General features: G+C 45.5%; 1 protein-coding gene across 1 annotated transcript; it reads left to right on the top strand.

Annotated features, from left to right (window-relative positions):
• The first annotated feature begins 4,375 nt into the window (after positions 1-4,375).
• On the top strand, positions 4,376-8,573 carry LOC125698164 (uncharacterized). Its single transcript, XM_048956164.1, has 3 exons — positions 4,376-5,545; positions 8,005-8,052; positions 8,139-8,573. Exons 1-2 carry the CDS (start codon positions 4,376-4,378, stop codon positions 8,011-8,013), a joined length of 1,179 nt encoding a protein of 392 aa, XP_048812121.1. The 3' UTR covers positions 8,014-8,052; positions 8,139-8,573.
• Positions 8,574-18,148: the final 9,575 nt, after the last annotated feature.

Here is an 18,148-nt window from a genome sequence, read left to right as displayed (position 1 = left end):
CAAAAAAAAAAAAAAAAAAAAAAAAAAAAAGTTACGAGAGAAAAGGGGTGGGAAGGAGGCAGCCTCGGAGCCTTTATCTCAGCCCGCCGCTGCCCTCCAGAGTCACTCCCCCCGCGGCCGCGACGCGCTCTGGACCGCTCGCCGCCTCTCGGGTCCCGCCCGGCGCGGGGTCCCGTCCCGGGGAGTCCACATCGGGGCGGCGGCTCCCGGGTTGCCCCCCGCCTTAGCGCTCCCGAGAGAGAGCCCCGCAGAGCGCGCTGGAGAGCCGGAGACCCCGGGGGCGGTGTGCGCCTGGAGGGCTGCTGATCTGCCGTCGTTCCCGACCCGCGCAGACATTCAGGCCCTCGCCTCCCATCTTGTGCCACATTGCTCTCATTTATCTGACCCCTACTAGCACCTGCTTGAGTGCACACTGTGCCACGTCCGTCTGACAGCCTGCACAGAGCAACACAGAGCTGTGTGGACGTCAGTGCCCCGGCAGCACCAGTAACCCCAACCCCGTAACCCTTCTGCCGGAGAGATCACAGCAGCAGTGAAAAGAGGTGAATGAAGCTAAGGCTCTTCAGAACAAATAAACCTGCCTTGTCCTCTGTAGAGACTTTCTCTGCTCTCTCTCCAAGCACAGACAAGGAAACTTTTAGTGGGAGAAAGGAAGAAACTTAAGAAAGCCAAAAATGTGAAGATGTGTGCAAAAATGTGTTCAATCAAAGGTCATCAGCACCCCCCTCCTTTCCCCCCCTTTTCTCTCCTCCTTTCACCGCCCCCGCCCCCCCCCCCTCCCCAACTCCCCAGCAGTGCAGGAAGTGGTCCCTGGACCGCTGGGCTTAAGCATCCTTCCTTCCATTTACCTGAGAAACCACCATCTCCACAACCCCCCTCCCCCCCCCCCCAAAAAAAAACTAGCTTGAAAAAAATCCCTTGAGCACATATCCAAGTTATTTCCCCCTTCAGTCCCCTTCAACCCCAGGTCAAGGCTGCGGTGTCCTCCCGGGCGTCCCGGAGCTGCGCGAGAAGAGCTCAGTGGCAGCAATTCCTGCTTTCATCGATAGAGGGAGCAGACCGCTTCGTGGTTTTATTTCAAGCTCAGCAGCATCAGCGGTGTGCTGGCCCATCCACCTTCAAAGGGAAGCATTCAGGTTTTATTGATATTTCCAAATGTGTGGTTGGTTGGGTTTTTTTTTCTTCTTTTTTTTCTTTCTGAAAATGAACTTTTCCCCTTTGTTTTATATACTTACAGTATTGAAAGCTTTGCTGAAGTCCAAAAAGATTACATTAACTGGCTTCCCTTGGTTAACTAGATGGGTGACCTTGCTGTAAAAGGAGATTAAGTTGGTTAAATAGGACCTTCCCCTCATGAATCCATGTTGAGTGTGACCAATGACTGCACTGTCCTTCAGATGTTTTTCAATTTTCTCAGTAATTTTGCCAGGCACTGAAGAGAGAATTGCAGGCCTGTGATTACCAGGGGCTTCTTTCTTACTGTTCTTGGGAGAGGAGACATTTGCCAGAGTCCAGATAACTCAGACCTCTTGAGATTTCCAAGACAGTTGAAAAATAAATGAGGGCTGTGTCGTGAAGACTTCAGTCAGGAATTGTCTGGAATAATGTATTCAGTTTGAGTGCTCCTAATACAAAGAACACTGATAAAATTCAGCAGATCCCGTGCAGGGCTATCAGGACAGCTGGGAGATGGAACACTGGAAATCTGGGCTTTCTCAGCCTGGGGAAGGGAAGCCTGACAGCAGCCTTCCAGTATTTACAAGGGGGTTATAGAGAAAGTGGACAGGCTCTGTACTGGAGAGCAGAGAGAGCGGATGACAGACAGCAGTCATAAACTGGAATAGGACTGGATCTATGGGGGGAAAAAAAAATCACTGAGGGTTATTAAGCACTGGTTGCCTTGAGAGATTGTGGGATTCCTATCACTGAAGGTTTCTGAGACCCACCTGGATGAGGCACTGAGAAATCTCTTCTTACTTTCATTGTGATCCTTTTTTAAGCAGGAGGTTGGACAAGAGACCTCACACAACCCCTTTAAAATTAAATGACACTGTGGCTTTTGACTAAACACGAAGCTATGAAAACCATACCCTTAAAATTTTTTTGCAGAGATCTGGTATAGATTTCTATTACCTGTATTAACAGCAACATTGCTGCGTGGGCAGGTTTTAGAGAAATCACTGAGTTCCTGTTACTTTTAACGGTCACTGGAATTAGAAGGAGATACTGGGCAGGATTTAAAATCAAACTACATAAAACTTTATTCCAATCAAGCCTGTTTTGATGGCATTTTTAAAATAATTGCTTATCAACATGTGAATGTATTCATATCAAGAATTAACAAGCTGCATTTTATTCAGACTTCTGAACAAAATCTCTGACAATAAGGTGGGTTAGAAAATGAGAGCATTTTTCTGCTTTTATTAATTCTTCAAAAATAATTAGAAAATAAATAAATAAATAAATAAAGTGAAGCCAACCTTCTAACCTTACTTTTTTTCTTACAAGAGAATTTCATACATTTGAATTCCTAAAATTTGATATTTGGGCAAAAAGACAAATCTTCAGCTCTTTGAAAGCTTCTCCACTTTTGCAGTGAAGACAGAAGAGCTGTGTTATTTACAGAATTTTTGTCTATAGGACCATGCAATTGGTTTACAGGCACTTGAGCATAGCGTTCAAAGCTACTTCTCCACAGGAGAGTACTACAAAAGTGTCTGCAGAAGCAGATAAAGAACAGATGTATGATTTAAGAACACAGAAGAAACCAGCACTCTGTCAACAGTTTTGGCCCGCATGGTGTTTGATGTTTACAAGGACAGCGACCAAGTATTGCAATGGCATCATCCTATTTCTACAGAGGCCACTGTTTTGCCAGTGAGCTTGGTGAGATGTATATGACTATGCCATGCCGCCATGCCAACAACACAAATGATTTGACATGACTAGAATGTGTTTTCCCATGAACTCATCATGTCTGTTTCTTACCTGGTGTAGGACTGTGCAGGTCAGTCACTGAGACATCTTCAGTACTTCTCAGAGAAGTGAGTAAATGAGAGGAACAATACCATAGGCACCAAGGTCAGTACAGCAGGAGAGCAGGAGGTGCTCCAGGCACAGAGCAGCAGCTCCCTGCAGCCCAGGAGAGGCCCGTGGAGGAGCAGGCTGTCCCCCTGCAGCCCACAGGCACTGCGTGGAGCAGATCTCCCCATGTGGCCATGAAGAACCCACAGGGCAGCAGTAGTTTAGGCCTGGAGGAGGCATGGCCTGTGGTTACCCCCACAGTTGCTATAGGATAACAACAGGGGCTGCTCCAAACGTAATGCCTCTGCTTTTACCACAGTGGCCCACAATATCAGAGGCGGATGTTGGTGGCATGACTGTAGAGGCTGACCCTTCCCATCGATATCCCATTACATTTTGCTGCTGTGTGACAGAGGAGCAGTCTGATATGGAAGTGCAGATAAATCATAGAATGATAGAATGGGTTAGATTGCAGAGGACCTTAAAGATCATCCAGTTCCAACCTGCCTGCAATGGGCAGGTTTGCCAACCACTGGATCAGCTAAGATGTGGAATTGAATTCCTCCAAGCAGAAAAAATGGGACCCAGTTGACACTCATTGACACTTGCTGTTCATTTGTGGAGCCCAAACGTTGTGTGCGAGCACAGTGAGGGGTGGCAGCAGTGGCAACAGTAAGTCAGCTCCAGTAAAGAGAGAGTGGCATGCATGCTCCTGTTCTTTGCTGGGGAAAATGCATAGCTAATGGTGGTGACTGGGATGAAAACTAGTGCTTTGTAGCATTGAGGTTGCTCTAGGAAACAGCGATATTGTGCTCTTTGTATCAGTTGTGGTTTCCATGGTAATAAATAAGAGGCATTATTTTGGAGTGTCCTACAAACTATCTACACAGTTACACACTCCACGAGTTCTCTGTGATTTTCCGCGCAGCCATCACCTAAACGCCGCATAACATAAACCCGCTACAAACGCCCAGGACAAGGGCTCTGGACATACGTCCCAGACAGCCGTAACGCCTCTCGGCCGTTCGACAGGGATCTGACTGCCGATGTCGGCAGGAGAGCTACACCGGAGCTGCCGGTCCGCGTGATGCCGCGTTGCGGCCGGCAGCGCAGGCCGGGGCCTACGCCGGGTTGGCGATGAGGCGCGGGCCGCACCGCGAGGAGCCCCACCGAGTTCGCTGCCGGCGAAGGCGCGGACGGAAGAAGCGTCCGGGCGGCCGCGGCCCACGCCCAGGCCTCGGCCTCGGCCCCGGCCCCGGCCCCGCCCCGCCCCGCGCCGCCCCGCCCCGCGCCGCCCGCGGCCCGCAGCCCCCGCCCCCCGCCGCGCGCGCTGCCCGGAGCCGCCGCGCCGATGCCACGTGGGAGGCGGCGGAGCCGCCGTCGGCGCCGGGCCGGAACCGCGGCCCCCCTGACGTTGGGGACGGCGCTCGCCGGGCGTCGGGAGGAGGGGAGGTCTCGGAGCCCCCGGGACCGCAGCGCGGTGGCCGAGACCCGATGGGTGCTCGGCGCCGTGGCGCCCGGCTCGCGGCTCGGCCTCCCGGGCCTAGAGGCGCTGGCGGCGGCGGCCGGGCCTAGGGGCGGCTCCCCGCCCTGGGCGGCGCCCGCGCTGCTCCAGGTGCCGGCGGCGGCCCAGCCGGCCCCGCGGCGGGACGGCAGCGACCTGCCCGCCTGCGCGCCCGCCGCCCTGGCCGTGCTGCGCCTGCAGCCGGGCGCCGAGGGAGCGGCGCGGGCTGCGGCGGCGGCGGCGGCGGCCGGGGCCGCGCCGCGCCTGCGGACCGTCTACGTGAACCCGCGCTGGTTGGAGCGGCAGGCCGCGCTGGGGGCGGCGGCGGCAGCGGCCAGCCCCTGCGCCGAGGCGGCGGCGGCGGCGGCGGTGGCGAACAGCGCGGCCGGGGACCCGGCGGCGTCGGCGGCGGTGTCGGCGTCGGCCGCGGCGGCGGGGCAGGGAGAGGCGGCGGCGGCAGCGGCGCCAGCTGCGGCGCCCGCGCCCGCGCCCCCCACGGCGGAAGCGGCGGCCACCCCCTACGTGGGGCTGCGGCGGCCCTTGGGCTACCAGCTGGCCAAGGCCACCAAGGAGCGCATCTGGCGGGGGGAGTTCATTGACCTCTTTTCCTTGCTCCACACAGAGCTGACCCCCGAGCACGGCCCGCACCCGGGGGACACGCTGGACCAGTGGGTGTCGGCCTTTCTGGTGTACGCCAGCGTGGTGTGCGAGAAGCACCCGGCGCGCTGCGGGGCCATGTTCAAGTACCTGGACACCATCCGTAAGCTGCACGCCACCTACGGGGGCACCTCGTGGATGAACTACGACGAGGACTTCCGGCGGCGGGCGGCCAAGGACCCCAACCTGCCGTGGGGCGACGTCGACTTGGACCTGTGGATGAAGTGGATGGCCCCGCTCAAGTCGCTCCTCAGCAGGCACAATCGTTTCGAGAGCGAGCCGCAGACCGCGCCACCGGCACAGCCACCGCCTTCATCATCGTCCTCATCCCAGAGCCCCAAGAAGGAGGAGAAGAGCCAGGTGTGAGAGCCGGCAGCGGGGTGGTTCCGTGGCCCCTGTGGTGCCCTTCGGAAGGGCAGAGAAGGGGCGACAGGAGCTGGGGCAGCTGCTCCCCATCCCTGTGCCCATGGAAGGCTTTGGCTTGGGCCTGTGAGATGTTGGACTGTGTCTGCTGGGAAGGGTGGGCGCTGTGGAGAAAGGGACTGACAGCAGATAGCTGTAATATCTGTCGCTCTGCCCCTCAGGAATTGGAAATCACAGTCATCTCTCCCCTGGGATGTAATCGTGTTTTTCTTAGGACATCAGAAGAAAAGTTCCCTTTTTTTTTTTTTTTTTTTTTTTTTTTTTGAATTGTCTTTAAAAAAAAAAAAGCTTTCTCAGCAATAAAATTGTACCTAAGACAAAGAGTAGAGGCCTGTTACTGTGGGAGCATGTGATAGCTGCAAACTGCGTGGGAGGCCAGAAACATGGGTGTCAGTGAAGAGGGACTTCAATTTGATAGGCCACAGCTTGCAAATTTACCATGATTTGGAGATGTAATTTAGTTCCAGCCTCTGTAGGTTTAGTCCACAAGTTCTGGCCTGTTTTGTGGAATGTGTGTGATTAGGGGAAGCAGGGGGGATTTTGTTTTTGTCAAGGATTTGCTTTTATTACAAGCATCAAGTGTCACTGAATTGGCATAACCCCAAACATACACAGGCAAATATGCTGTTTCCACTACTTGAGTGGTGGCAGCAAGTGCCAGTGGTATAAGAGTGCTGCCTATCCATATTTGGGGTTGTACTGCAGCTTTCGATTTTTTTTCAGAATACTAGGGGCTGGAATCTGTCAAATCCACTGTGTGGCATACACTGGAGTAGAATGTTGGAGTTTCATGCCAGTTGAATAATGGTTGAAGGATTCTGTTAGATTATTCATATTTATTTCTAAACTGTTTTTTTAGGCCCATAGGAAGGATTTTTGCCATCCGAAAGGATTTTGCTCAACAGATACCGTAGGATACTCAGCAGTGGTTAAAATAGTCTGATCTGGAAAGGGACAGTGTTTTCCAGGATATCCTCAAGTGTTCAGTGCATTGCACCAACTCTTCACTTCTCTACCTAGCAACATCTTGGGCCAACCTGCAGGGAAAGGAATGGAAACTAACACCATTTAATGAATGCTGTAATAGATCCCAATGCCAGCCGTATGGCCTTGGTGCTGTCTGTGTTTGGTATTCCAGATTACGTAACTTGTTCTGTTATCTTTGTTTAGATGTCTCCATTCTTGAGAACAGCAGCTCAGTTTTTATTTTACTACTGATACTGTGAGCACCAGATGGAAAACACCTCTTGTATTTCATCTTGTCCTGTACGGGATCTTCAGTTCATAATGTTAACTAGACCATAACTCTCACAGTAGCTGTTCTGTCAGTGCAGAGCTCCAGGCTGTTGCTGCTGGGCACCAGATATTCTCCATCTCCTTTGATTTTGTGGAAATTTTCCAATTAATTTCAGTGTTGTCATTGACTTTATTTGCATCTAGAGAAGATGCTGGAAGCTATGTGAATTAGAATCAAGCTTGTTTATTTTAGCTACCTTCTTTATAAAATAACATTTGGCTTAAAGATCGGCTTGAATGTAAAAACTACAGTGCTATAGTCCCATAATGGAAAGTAAAAGTAAAACCTGTGTAGCCGCTGTTCATTGTGGGTTCAACTACTTCTCCATTGTTAGAGCAGTTTTTAATTGGTAGCACAGGGTATTTTATAACTTCTTTTAAACAAGTCCTTAACTGAAACAATTGTCTGAACAGCTGTTAAATGTAGACCTGGGAAAAAGGTTGAGCTTGTTACTGGCACAGCAGCAGCAGGGAAACGCCAGGTGACCTATGGGTTTCCCCTCGCCCACACACAGCTCCTTGCGAGCTCTGTGTTGTGTAACTGCTTGAAAGGAATAAAAGGCTGTGACTTGATGTTTGGGCAAGAGTATTCTCTAATTTAAATGTGAGAGAATAGGCTTTTGTAGTGAATAGACTTTGACCGGAATCTGAGATTTTCTACCTTCCTCCTGTCAAGAAGAAGGGAAAATGTTTTACAGAGACCTTTTCTTCAAGATTGCTTGAATTGATTTTGTTTTCATGGCTTCAAAGGTTAGCGTTAGGCAGCCAGATTCAGTTTCACCTTCCCATTCAGCAGGACGCTCCTTACGTTTCAGCTTGTTGCAGTGTCTGTATCTCTCCAGTTTTGCAGTTCGGCAGAAGGTCAACCAGTAAAAATAACGTCAACAAAAATGAAAGGATGTATTTGAGGCCAGTTGTTATTTCTGGAGAGTGAGTAGAGAGCTGTAACTTCGCTTTGCATCTGGTAAAATAAGAAGCCCTAGTTTTTGTTTAAAAGCAGTGATTGGCACGTGTGTTGTAGGATAGCCGAGATTCATTCCTACAAATCTGTGTTTGGATTATCTTTGGACAATTCTCAGTTTATTTTTTTTTAATTTCAGACTCCGTGAAAGCAGAAGGCCAGTTGGAATGGCAGGCAGAATAAGTGGGTGAGTTTATATATAAAACTGACTAACTTTGGTTTTTAAATATTTACAGATTTGTTAAATACAAAATTTCTTATTGGTGCCAACAGCCTGACTCCGTTGGTGTTTAAGTGGAGCTCTGGTATTCTAGTGCATTCTTTTACCTCTGCTTCTGTTGCGTTGCAAGCTGTGCTAGAGAAGACGTAGGAAATTCATTTTACCCAATCAGCAATTGTAACAATGGACTACAAACCTGCAGAGCAAGCCAGTTTGCTGGAAAACAGGAATTCCTGCAGCGCAGCACTTGTCACAGACTATCCAAAGAGGGCAAAGATTCAGGAAAGTGAATAAATTGAACATTGATTGAATGAGGTCAGGAACAGTCTCCCGGAGGAGAGCCCTGCCCTAAAATACTACTTTGAGAGTATAAGCCAATTTAATGCGCAGATTAACCCTTCTCATTTGAGCAAACTTGTGTGCAATCCTGGATCTTTGCAGATCACGACTGGACACTTCAAAAAAAAAATAAAAAAAAAAATCTGTGTACTATATTTGCTTAAAAAATAAATCCTAACTTGTCTTGTTACACCTGTTAATTTTACTTCTTCACTGACAGTATCTGCAACATAAATGTATATTTGACTTAACACAGTATCCTACATTTGCTATAACTCAGGTTGTTGACAGAATTATTCTGTGAGGCTCAGTACCACCTCTTCATTCTTCTCTGAAGAAAATTCTTTAGCCATTCCTGTCATTTCCAGAAGTAATTGATAGCCCACTTATGCATTGCAAAATTCTTGAACAGATTTAATAGCTGACCTAAATTATTGCTCTTGTTTTATCCTCATAGAATAGTTAGCATCTTGAACATCAGACCAAACTTTTGTGGTCTGGTGTTCATGAAAATCATTCATTGGTTCATGGTTTAATTGTTTTACATCTCTGTATTTTGTTTTCTTTTCCTTTCCCCTTGCATACTAGGGAGTATGATCAAGGTAATACTATGATCCAGTAACGCGCTTGATGGTAAGGGTATGCCTTTAGTTGTTTCAGGAAAAAAAAAAACAACCAACTGCCGTTATCTGCTCTCCTTTAACTCTCTTGATAGTTTCAATAATATGCTTAACATGAAGTGTTTGTAAATCAATTAAAAAAAAATGTTTGTGACTTCACCTAAATAAATTTTTATATATATAAATACTGTTCTTGATCTTAGTCTTTGTTTTTATTCCCCCCCTCCCTTGCATTGTCACTTCCCATTCTGTAATCACTTTTTTTCCATGACCTCTGAGCTTTTACAGAATTTGTGATTTTTCAATTAGGAAAGCAAACCAGAGCCATAACTGTTGTCTGGAACAAAAATCAGCCTTTGAAATTAACTTTCAATGTTTTGATATTTGAAGGTTGTAACTGTAGTTGCCATAGCTTATTTATGTTTGCCGTTTGGTGAGATAACAGGCCTGGATCTGTCTGACAATGTGCGGTATTGAAACACCAGTATTTCAAGTGGTCTCTGAAATGGGATTGTGATCCAGTGCAGCCTGATGCTAGCATTCAGTAGGACAGAATGTAGAACAGTTTTGCAAATGTAGTTACAAGCTGTAAAAATCTTTTCATTTTTGAGAATGTGCTTAAGCTCAGAGTAATCACATGCAGCATTTTTTCCCTGTTCTGTTTTCTTAAGAAATTGAATTTTTGTTACTTGCTGATCTCTAACACCAGCAGGATCTGGAGGGACGGGAGGGCATCAGATGGCGGGAGAAGCAAGGAAGGATGAGCAGACGTTGGTCACCTTTGTCCCAGTGACAAATTGCACAAGTGTGAGTTTTAACCTACTGACTCAGGGTGGTGAAGCAGCATCTGTGCTTTTCCTGCCTTACTTGGGAGCAGCACATCCAGCTGGAGTCTGTTGCATTTCCTGTGCCCTTTGCTGAATCCTTCTGCCAAGAATCTTTGTTTTGTTTGTCGCTCTCTCCAGTCCCTATGCAGGCTGGTGCCCTTCCTGGCACACTGTCACCTCCCAGTTTCCTGGCTGGCTGCTGAGACTGGGTCAGACCACCCTGTCTTCTGTGACTGTTGGAGGCCATTTCCAGGGCTCTGCCCTTCTCTCCAGTGTTGTTGACTGTTTTAAAATTGCTTCCTGCTTTCAAAAGGAAATTTGTCTTTCAAATCGTTAGTGGTGTTTTTACGACATACAGGATCTCCTCTTAACCTCCCCCTGCCTTTTTCTTTTTTTTTTTTTTTTTTTAATTCTAGTTCTTCATAAACTTGGCTTTCATCAGTGTCTTTGAGCCACTCAGTAATTTCACTGTGTGCCCTTGCTTTGGTGTTGACTGCTGGACACGTGCTTCTCTGCTTGTTGCTTGCAAGCTTCTGCATGAAAATTCCCTTCCTAGTTTCTCAGTTCAACTTCAGTGAGTTTCGTCAGTTTGGAGCAGTTGGTTACTGCTGGATGTGCTTTTGACAATGGCTCTGGGTGAGTCCTGCTCTTCTCCTCGGGTTGCTGTGTCCCTGTTGGATCAGTGTGTTGGCTGTGTTGAAAGGAGGGGGTTAAATGTAGACCTCCAATTTTTTGTTCACCACTGATTGAGTAGATTTCTTCTAGTGATTACAAGCCAAGCTTGCTGTCATTTACATAATATAGTGGGCAGCATAGAGATGTGTGCTGTTTAAAAGCAGGCATTGAGGGTAACCATTTAACTGAGTGATGTGTGAAGAACACAGGATAGAGTAGGTGAGAGGACTAGAGTGGAAGTCAATCCTGACTTTATTATCCATACACTATGACTGTAGCAGAAATTGGGCAAACATAATTTTTTAAATACTCTTTTGGTAACTTCTGCTACCTAGGTAGGATGGGAAGATGCTCACGCTTCAGTGTTACTGCAATTTCTGATGCTTTGCTTGAAATAAATCTTGATCATTTGTATCAAGTGGCAGCAAAGATGGAAGACTGATGTAATTTCCAGTTGGGAAATTCCGAAATGTGTGGATTTGTTGGGGAGGACCAGCATGGTACAGAAAAATCTTTTCTTTCGGTTGACTGGAATAGTGTCGCATAGTTCAGGGGGTGATTTCAGATTAGTTAATTGTTAGGGATTTCTGGCAAGACAGGTACTTTTTTCACAGATGTGCTTTTTGTGGACTGGTTTGATAAGCATTTTTATTGCAAAGGGCTAATTAAAACCAGTGCAGCGTGACTGGCAGCACTAAGTGTGTTGCAACTTGGAAGGGGATGAGACAAAACTGCGTAAACATGGGCAAACTTGCAGGGTCAGGGAGTTCAAAGTCAGTGTACAGCAAACATAGAGTCAAATCACTGGTTGTTCAGACTCCAACTGTGTGCAGCAGTGAGATGTGAGCATCTGAAAAATGAGACTTAGCACTTCTCTGCCCTTATCTGGTGTAGTGATGGGTCATAAATGTAAGTTGACAGAACATTTTGCACATGAGGTAGCCCTTCACATCTGCAGTTGAGGAAAGTTATTACTTCTGGGCTCTGATGAAATCCTGTTGGTTTTTCAGCATGATTCCAATTCAAGCCTAAATTGTTGCTTTCCTATCCTGCTTTTTCTTCCATTACCTCATTGGCTGTGGTTTTCTCCTTGATAAAAATCTGGTGAACACACCAATGTGTTCTGAGAGCCAGCCTTAGGATCAGGCAATGTCTGCTGGGCTGTCTGCACACACAGGGCCTTTCACACTGATGTGCGTAGTTATACCAAGTTAATATGGTCCATTATGAATAAATTTCATAAACATGTAGGTTAGCTTGCATCTAACTGTGTGGGTGGAGTACACATGGGAGACTTGAGGCTACCTGCAAGGCTCATGTGTTTGTCAGGAGGTGGTGCAGCTATTCACAGATCTATCTATGCACTCCCATGGTAAAATCAAATCCAGAACCCCAGAGGCTGTTGTGAGCAGTGAGTGGTGGGATGTGAGTCAGTGCTAAAACCAGAGCGTTTGTGGAAATGCTGCTTAGTAAAGTTATCAAATACTTTGGGGGTCACCTGCTTAGTAGGGACTGCAACAACTGACAGTGCCTATGGGAATGCTTTTGGCAGTTCTTTTAGCAGAGCATTTATGTTCCTGAAAATTTGATTATAGAGAAATGGTGATTATAGAGAAATTACAAAGCTACATCATACTTTTCCCCTCTCATTTTGGCTCTTTAGTTTGACTGTCACAGCGTCCCAAAATTCACAGTGTGCAGTAGCTGAGCACATACATTCTTATGCGTATAATTTTCTGGGTCTAGAACTCTTTTCTATTCACTTGGGTTTTTATTCTTGGGTGTCCTCACCAAAGCTGGTTGGCATCTTTGTACTGTGGCAATCTACCGGGCAACCAGCAAAGTGGTATCTGAGGTTTAAAAAACAGAAGCATGTATGGTGTCTTTATAATATTCATAAATTTGAAATATTTCAAGAAGTGGTTCAAAGAACCACTTTTTTTTGTGGTTCTTGCTTTTTCTTTACCTTAGAGAACACTTTTCTTCTTCCCAGTGTCTCAGTGCAGTGTTGCTGTGTGAGTATTTCTGGGGCATCAGGGGGAATGCTTACATCCAAACAAAATCTGTTTTCTTTGAATGTTTTAATTATGAACATTTGAGGCCATAAAATCCTTTTTGCTCAGTCACTCTTTAGCTTAATTTGTTGCATTCTGTGTAGAGTCAAAAACTCAGCATTCACTGCAAGGTTTTTTTTTTCTTCTGAATCTTGTAACACTACTACTGGATCTGCACCTACTTCAGTGGATGTCAGAAATGTCACTGTCCGCAGTCAGGAATGACTGTTTAAAAACTGAAACATGGTTTGTAATACACTGTTAAATTTGTTTGCACACGAAGCTTCAGTGTATTCACCATGTGACTTTTTCTTCAAAGGCAGATAGATGCAGGCAGATGAAGGGCTGGTAGTGCTGACTATGCAGCTGGTGGGGCTGTGGTCTCTGAGCTGCAAGGCAGCATGGTGGCAGGGGCCCTGGACTGTGTCTTCCCCTATGTATGGGTCTTCCAGGTGTGGGCAGGACAAGACAGCTTCCTCAAAGGGTCTAGCAGATCAAGAGCTCTTACCTCCACGGCCCAGGCTTTCCACCCTTCCTTTTGTTACTATGGCCTTTATCTTCTGCCATAGCTCCCTCTGCTCCTCTGTTTTGTTTTTTCATTTGGTTGTTTTTTCCCCACTCTGTAACAGTCAAATGTCAGTCGTGCTCTGGTGCTTGGAAGGAAGGAAGGAGTAGCACTTTGTGCACGCAGATACTGTTCTCTACCCAATGTGTGTCTCCTGATGATTATACAGTGTGCCAAACAGGCTTTTTTTCTTCTTAAAGCTGAGGAATGAGGTTTATACAACTATTTAACAGGGTTTCTGGAGTTAGAAATGTTTGCAATCTTGAATTCCTGGCGATGGAATATAGTTTGGTTCAAGGTTAGAAACTGTGTGGGGTGCTTCTGCTCAGAGAGTGCAAGTGTGTATCTTGCTGCCTTTGGTGTGACTGCAGATAATGAGAGAGAGGGATTTGAAGCAATGGGTTTATCAAAGTGCTCTGGATTGAGAGGAGAAGTATTTCACATTTCTCCTTTCCATGTTATTTTTCACATCCTTTTTTCCTCATCAGCAATCTCCCAGGTCAGATGAGTGTTCTGTTACAAGCTACTGGTGGATAACAGGAGAAATCTTCATTACATTTGATCATTAAAGGAAATGTGTGACTTTTTCATCTTCAAGATAGAGATTTTCCATAAGAAGCACAATAAATTTGGTGGTGTTGAAGGGCAAGAAGGTGGCTTAAGGGGGTCCGGTCTATCCTCTTCTTTCCCTCTAAGAAAAAGGAGACTCAGCTAAGCATCTTGATGTGGTACAGGTCAGTGAAAAAAAACTGCTTGTCTTGAGGAAGTTTGGTAATGAAAGGAAAATAAAAGCACACATCCTTCCCGGTGTGCAATGCCCTGAAGGCCAATATGTGAGCAGAAGCAGCTTTGGTGGGTAGGTGAAGGTGGGCAGGCTGCTTGTCCACTCCACCAAGCACAAAGGCACTTTATGGAACTGGCTATAGAAAGATTGCTCCTGTTGTTGCTTCTTAGCAAGGAGACAAAGTGCTTAGCTTGTATAACTGGAATGTGCAATAAATAACAATGTGCAACCTACAGTTGCAAATGCTTTTTTTGCTAGGAGAGTGGGTGGTAATTTGTATGCAACATTTCTGAAAATGTGTACTGTGCATTAAACATATTGATTGCATGCAAATGAGAAGGAATAAAACTGACTTCCAATGCAAACAAGGTACAGAATGATACATTTACCTTTGTTAAGATTACTCACTGTTTTGTGGCTTTGTTAGCAAGCATTTAAAAACTGTATCCCTTTTCTCATTGCTGAAACCATGGGAAACATACAGTTTTAGCATGTTACAACACTGGAGGCAAGGCTTGCTTGTGCTCTGTGTCCTGCAGAGATAGATATATATAAGTATGTGTGTATATCTCGGTTGTTCCTCAGAATAGAGAGGAATGGATAAGTGCCACATTCACATCACTCGTGCAACATTCACATCCCTCTTGCACAAAGAAGTTGTTAATGTGGAGTTATTCCCAAAGTTAAGAAGCTGCAAACAAGACCTTGGGTTCCCTGTGATTCATGACAACTGAGCTGTTGGGCCTTTGATTCTCTTGGTCTCTCCAGCCCATAGTTCCATAGGAATAATGAATTTCCAGAGTGTGGAAACCAATATATCCATCTTCTTTGTGGGAGGGCTTTTTTGTTTTGTTTTTTCCTCCCTGATATTTCTGCAGCTTCAGCATTGAGGCCTTGTTCTGTGAAACTGCTGGGAGACTCATTGGATCCGACTAATAGTAAGGTGAGGAGGGCTGGTAGAGACATCTCATCGCCAGTGTAAGGATAGAGCAGTGAATGCTACTGAGCTTACTCCAGGAAATGTTGCTGATAGTTTGATTTGTATCTCACAGTGGTGGAGGCCCAGACAAGATAAACGTGCTTAGTTAGTGCTATGGTTTGTGTTGCCTTGCAACACACCCTGTGCACCAGCCTGTAGTGGCATGGATGTGGGATGGTTTGGCTGAGGTAGGAGGAGAAAGCTTTCTGGCAAAAACACGTCTGAGTGAGATTGTTGGCTCAGAGGCTTAACATTGTAAACTCAGGGAAGTAATATGCCTCTTCAGAATGCAGAATTTACTTTCTTGAGATCAGGGTGTTGCCTTGAGCACATTGTGCCTGTTTAACATAGTGATTTTTTTTACACGGTATTATAAATGGTGGGCCTGGTCAAGCAAGAACTTGAAAGCAAAGAGATGTTAGTTCTTGACAGCTTCACCTGTTGGTTTGTTCTACTTAAAATCTACTGCCAATGCAATGAACTTCTCTGTTGCTATTTTAATCCCTGTGAAATTCCACAGAGAGTTTCCAGTGATCTTAATAATTACTTTATGAACAAGAAGGAAAGGGCCTATTCTGCCAATGTGTTTTTTTCTTTTGTTTTCTTTTTTCTTCTTTGTGTGAGAAATGTCATTGTTAAAAGAAGGCGAGTGATTTCAGATTTCAGCATGAAGGCTTAGAGCTGTTTAGGGAGCTTCTTAGACTTCAGTGTACCTGAGCTCAGAGTTGTGCTGGAACATTTGCTAGTGTTACTGGGAACAGGGATGGAGAACTGTGATGGGATGGTAGGTGTGGACAATATGGCATGCTAGCTGGTGCTATGTCACAGCTGGAGAGCAACCAGCTGAGCCTATCTTGCACTGGGAGCTAGTGGCAGAAGCAGGAATTTCACTGATGTCTAGAAAAGTTCAGTTTTACATATTTGTGTGTGAACATCAGAAGTTGTGGCTACAGAACATCAGGAAGCTGGAGACAATACAGTCAATAGTAAATGGCAGGACATATGCTTACTCTTTTTTGAAAAAGGCTTCCAAGTAATAAGGAAATAGCAAAGTCAGACATTGCTCCATATTGTGCTGAAGACAGTACTGAGATGCAGCTCAGAATTATGAAGATGCAGGTCAAATTGTGAAAGTGTGCCATGTAACTACTTCTTCACTATATTTTCTGTTGTGCTTTCTAATCCAGTCTTTATCCCAGCACCTCATCTGTTGACGGGTTGGGGTTTTTTGAGGAGAAGGTCCCAGAAGCCAGGCAGTGGTGGTGCCCTGAGTAGAGACAAGCTTCTTGTCTACCTTCCGTGTACTCCTTTGCTTTTATTTGTGCTGGATGCTGTCTACTGTTGTTCTGTGTAGTCAGGCTGATTGGTTTTGCTCTGAATTTCCCTTAAAGATGGACTAACCTGTATAATTTGCAAATATTCCAATATTCATTCTGATTTCTTCTCAGTGCAGGTTCTTCAGCATCACATTGCTAGCTAAGTGGGTAAGAGAAGCTCAAGCTCTGTGTCCTCCAGCATGTTTTGCTCTTACTAGTTCTGTTGTCCTCCAAGTCAATGTGCTGTTCTTTACAGTACAAGCTTCTATTTCTCATGTTTCTAAAACAAAGCTTGTACACATGACCTTGGATTCACCATTATGCCAAAAAAAGCAACCACATTGTTTAAAGTAACACTGCTCCTACAGCAAACAGATGATAATTATTGCAAGCTTTCCCAACAGATGGGCTTCATATGTTCTGCATCACACCTGCGTGCATTTTTTTACTTTAGAGAGTATTTCCATTTGAGTGTTTTCATCGTTGAACACTTATTTTAACGAATTCACCATGAGAAAAGTTGTTTTTTTTCCCTCAGGACAATAACAATTTCCGTAAAACAGAAAAGGTACTAAAAACCCATCTAAATAATTTTAAGATACTTTTGCTCCATTTTAGTATGTGAAAGGAAAACAGATTAATCTGAAATTCTGAAGTTTGCGCAGAAATGCCTTTTACTTTACTGCAGAGACTTGCCATAATGAATTACAGGCAGCCTTTTAATGCATAAAGGAGTGTGTGCTAATACAAAATGAGGTGGATTTTTCAAAACACAAACAACTCAGAAATTTGAAGTTATTCCCCACTCTACTTACAAGATAGCCAAACTGATGTAAACCAATTTGTAGCATCATCTTCAGTTTCTATTTCAGCAGTTCTGCTTGAAGCCAGACCTTTTTTGTTAATATGGAGTTCTTCTGGTGCAAGGTAAAAATTGATGGTCTGCTATTTCTAACATTTTACAGAAACCTCCCCTCTGAATAGACTTCTCTAAATTAACCATTGCTTGCGCAATTATTTTCTACTTCTTACAAAGCCAAAGCTGAAAGAAGCAATTTAAAAGCTCAATTGCTACTTGGAATTTAATCTGCCTCTAACATGAAGAAATTCTCATTTCAAGATTATTTGCAGCCATTTCTCTGGTCAATGTTAATGGGATTTTTGGGGTGTGCACAGACTTCAGGATCTAATGCTTAGGGATTTAGAAATGAAGAGCTGTCGTGCAAGTGATTCCAGATGGTTGGATTCTTTTGTCAGACAGTATCCTGACTCTTCCCATGACATAAATTGTACCAAACATCTCACGATTGTAAGATGCTGCCTCTCAAGTGGCATTTTGTGTAGCTGGGCTGCTCTGAATTTATCTGATCCACATGTTTCACTGTGGAGAAGGGAGCTATGTGGTGTCGAGACAGCTAAGCTGATCCCGGGTTTAGATACCACAGAGCCCCAGCAGCATCCATGTCCTGTTAGTCTGCTGAGTCCAAGTCCTAGGCTTTAGGACGTAGCATTAATCCACTCACCCCAAACACTGCACCCAGGAACACACAGCAAGTAAGCTGCTGCTTGTTGCTTATGGACAAGGCAGATGTCATCTCTGCAGTGTGAGCTACAGAGCCAGGATGTGACTCAGCAGACTGGGCATACAGGACCAATGTATTCAACCCACAGCAGTCCTGATGGCAGCAGGGACCAGGCCTGTGTGTGACCAGCATCAGTGCCGTCAGCTGCTGTACATGAGGCCAAAATATTGTGCTTGGCTACCTTTATTCCTCTTTTCCTCAATACATAAATCTAAGTTTAAATAAATACATTTGAAAACCACATGTAAATATAAAGTTAATTTCATTTCCAAGTCTTAACTGAATGCTAGCAATCTAAGCATAAATAAAAAAATAAATGCC

This window comes from Lagopus muta, chromosome 1 (assembly GCF_023343835.1).
Source record: "Lagopus muta isolate bLagMut1 chromosome 1, bLagMut1 primary, whole genome shotgun sequence".
NCBI lineage: Eukaryota > Metazoa > Chordata > Aves > Galliformes > Phasianidae > Lagopus > Lagopus muta.
This window is presented reverse-complemented; position numbering and strand designations above follow the sequence as displayed.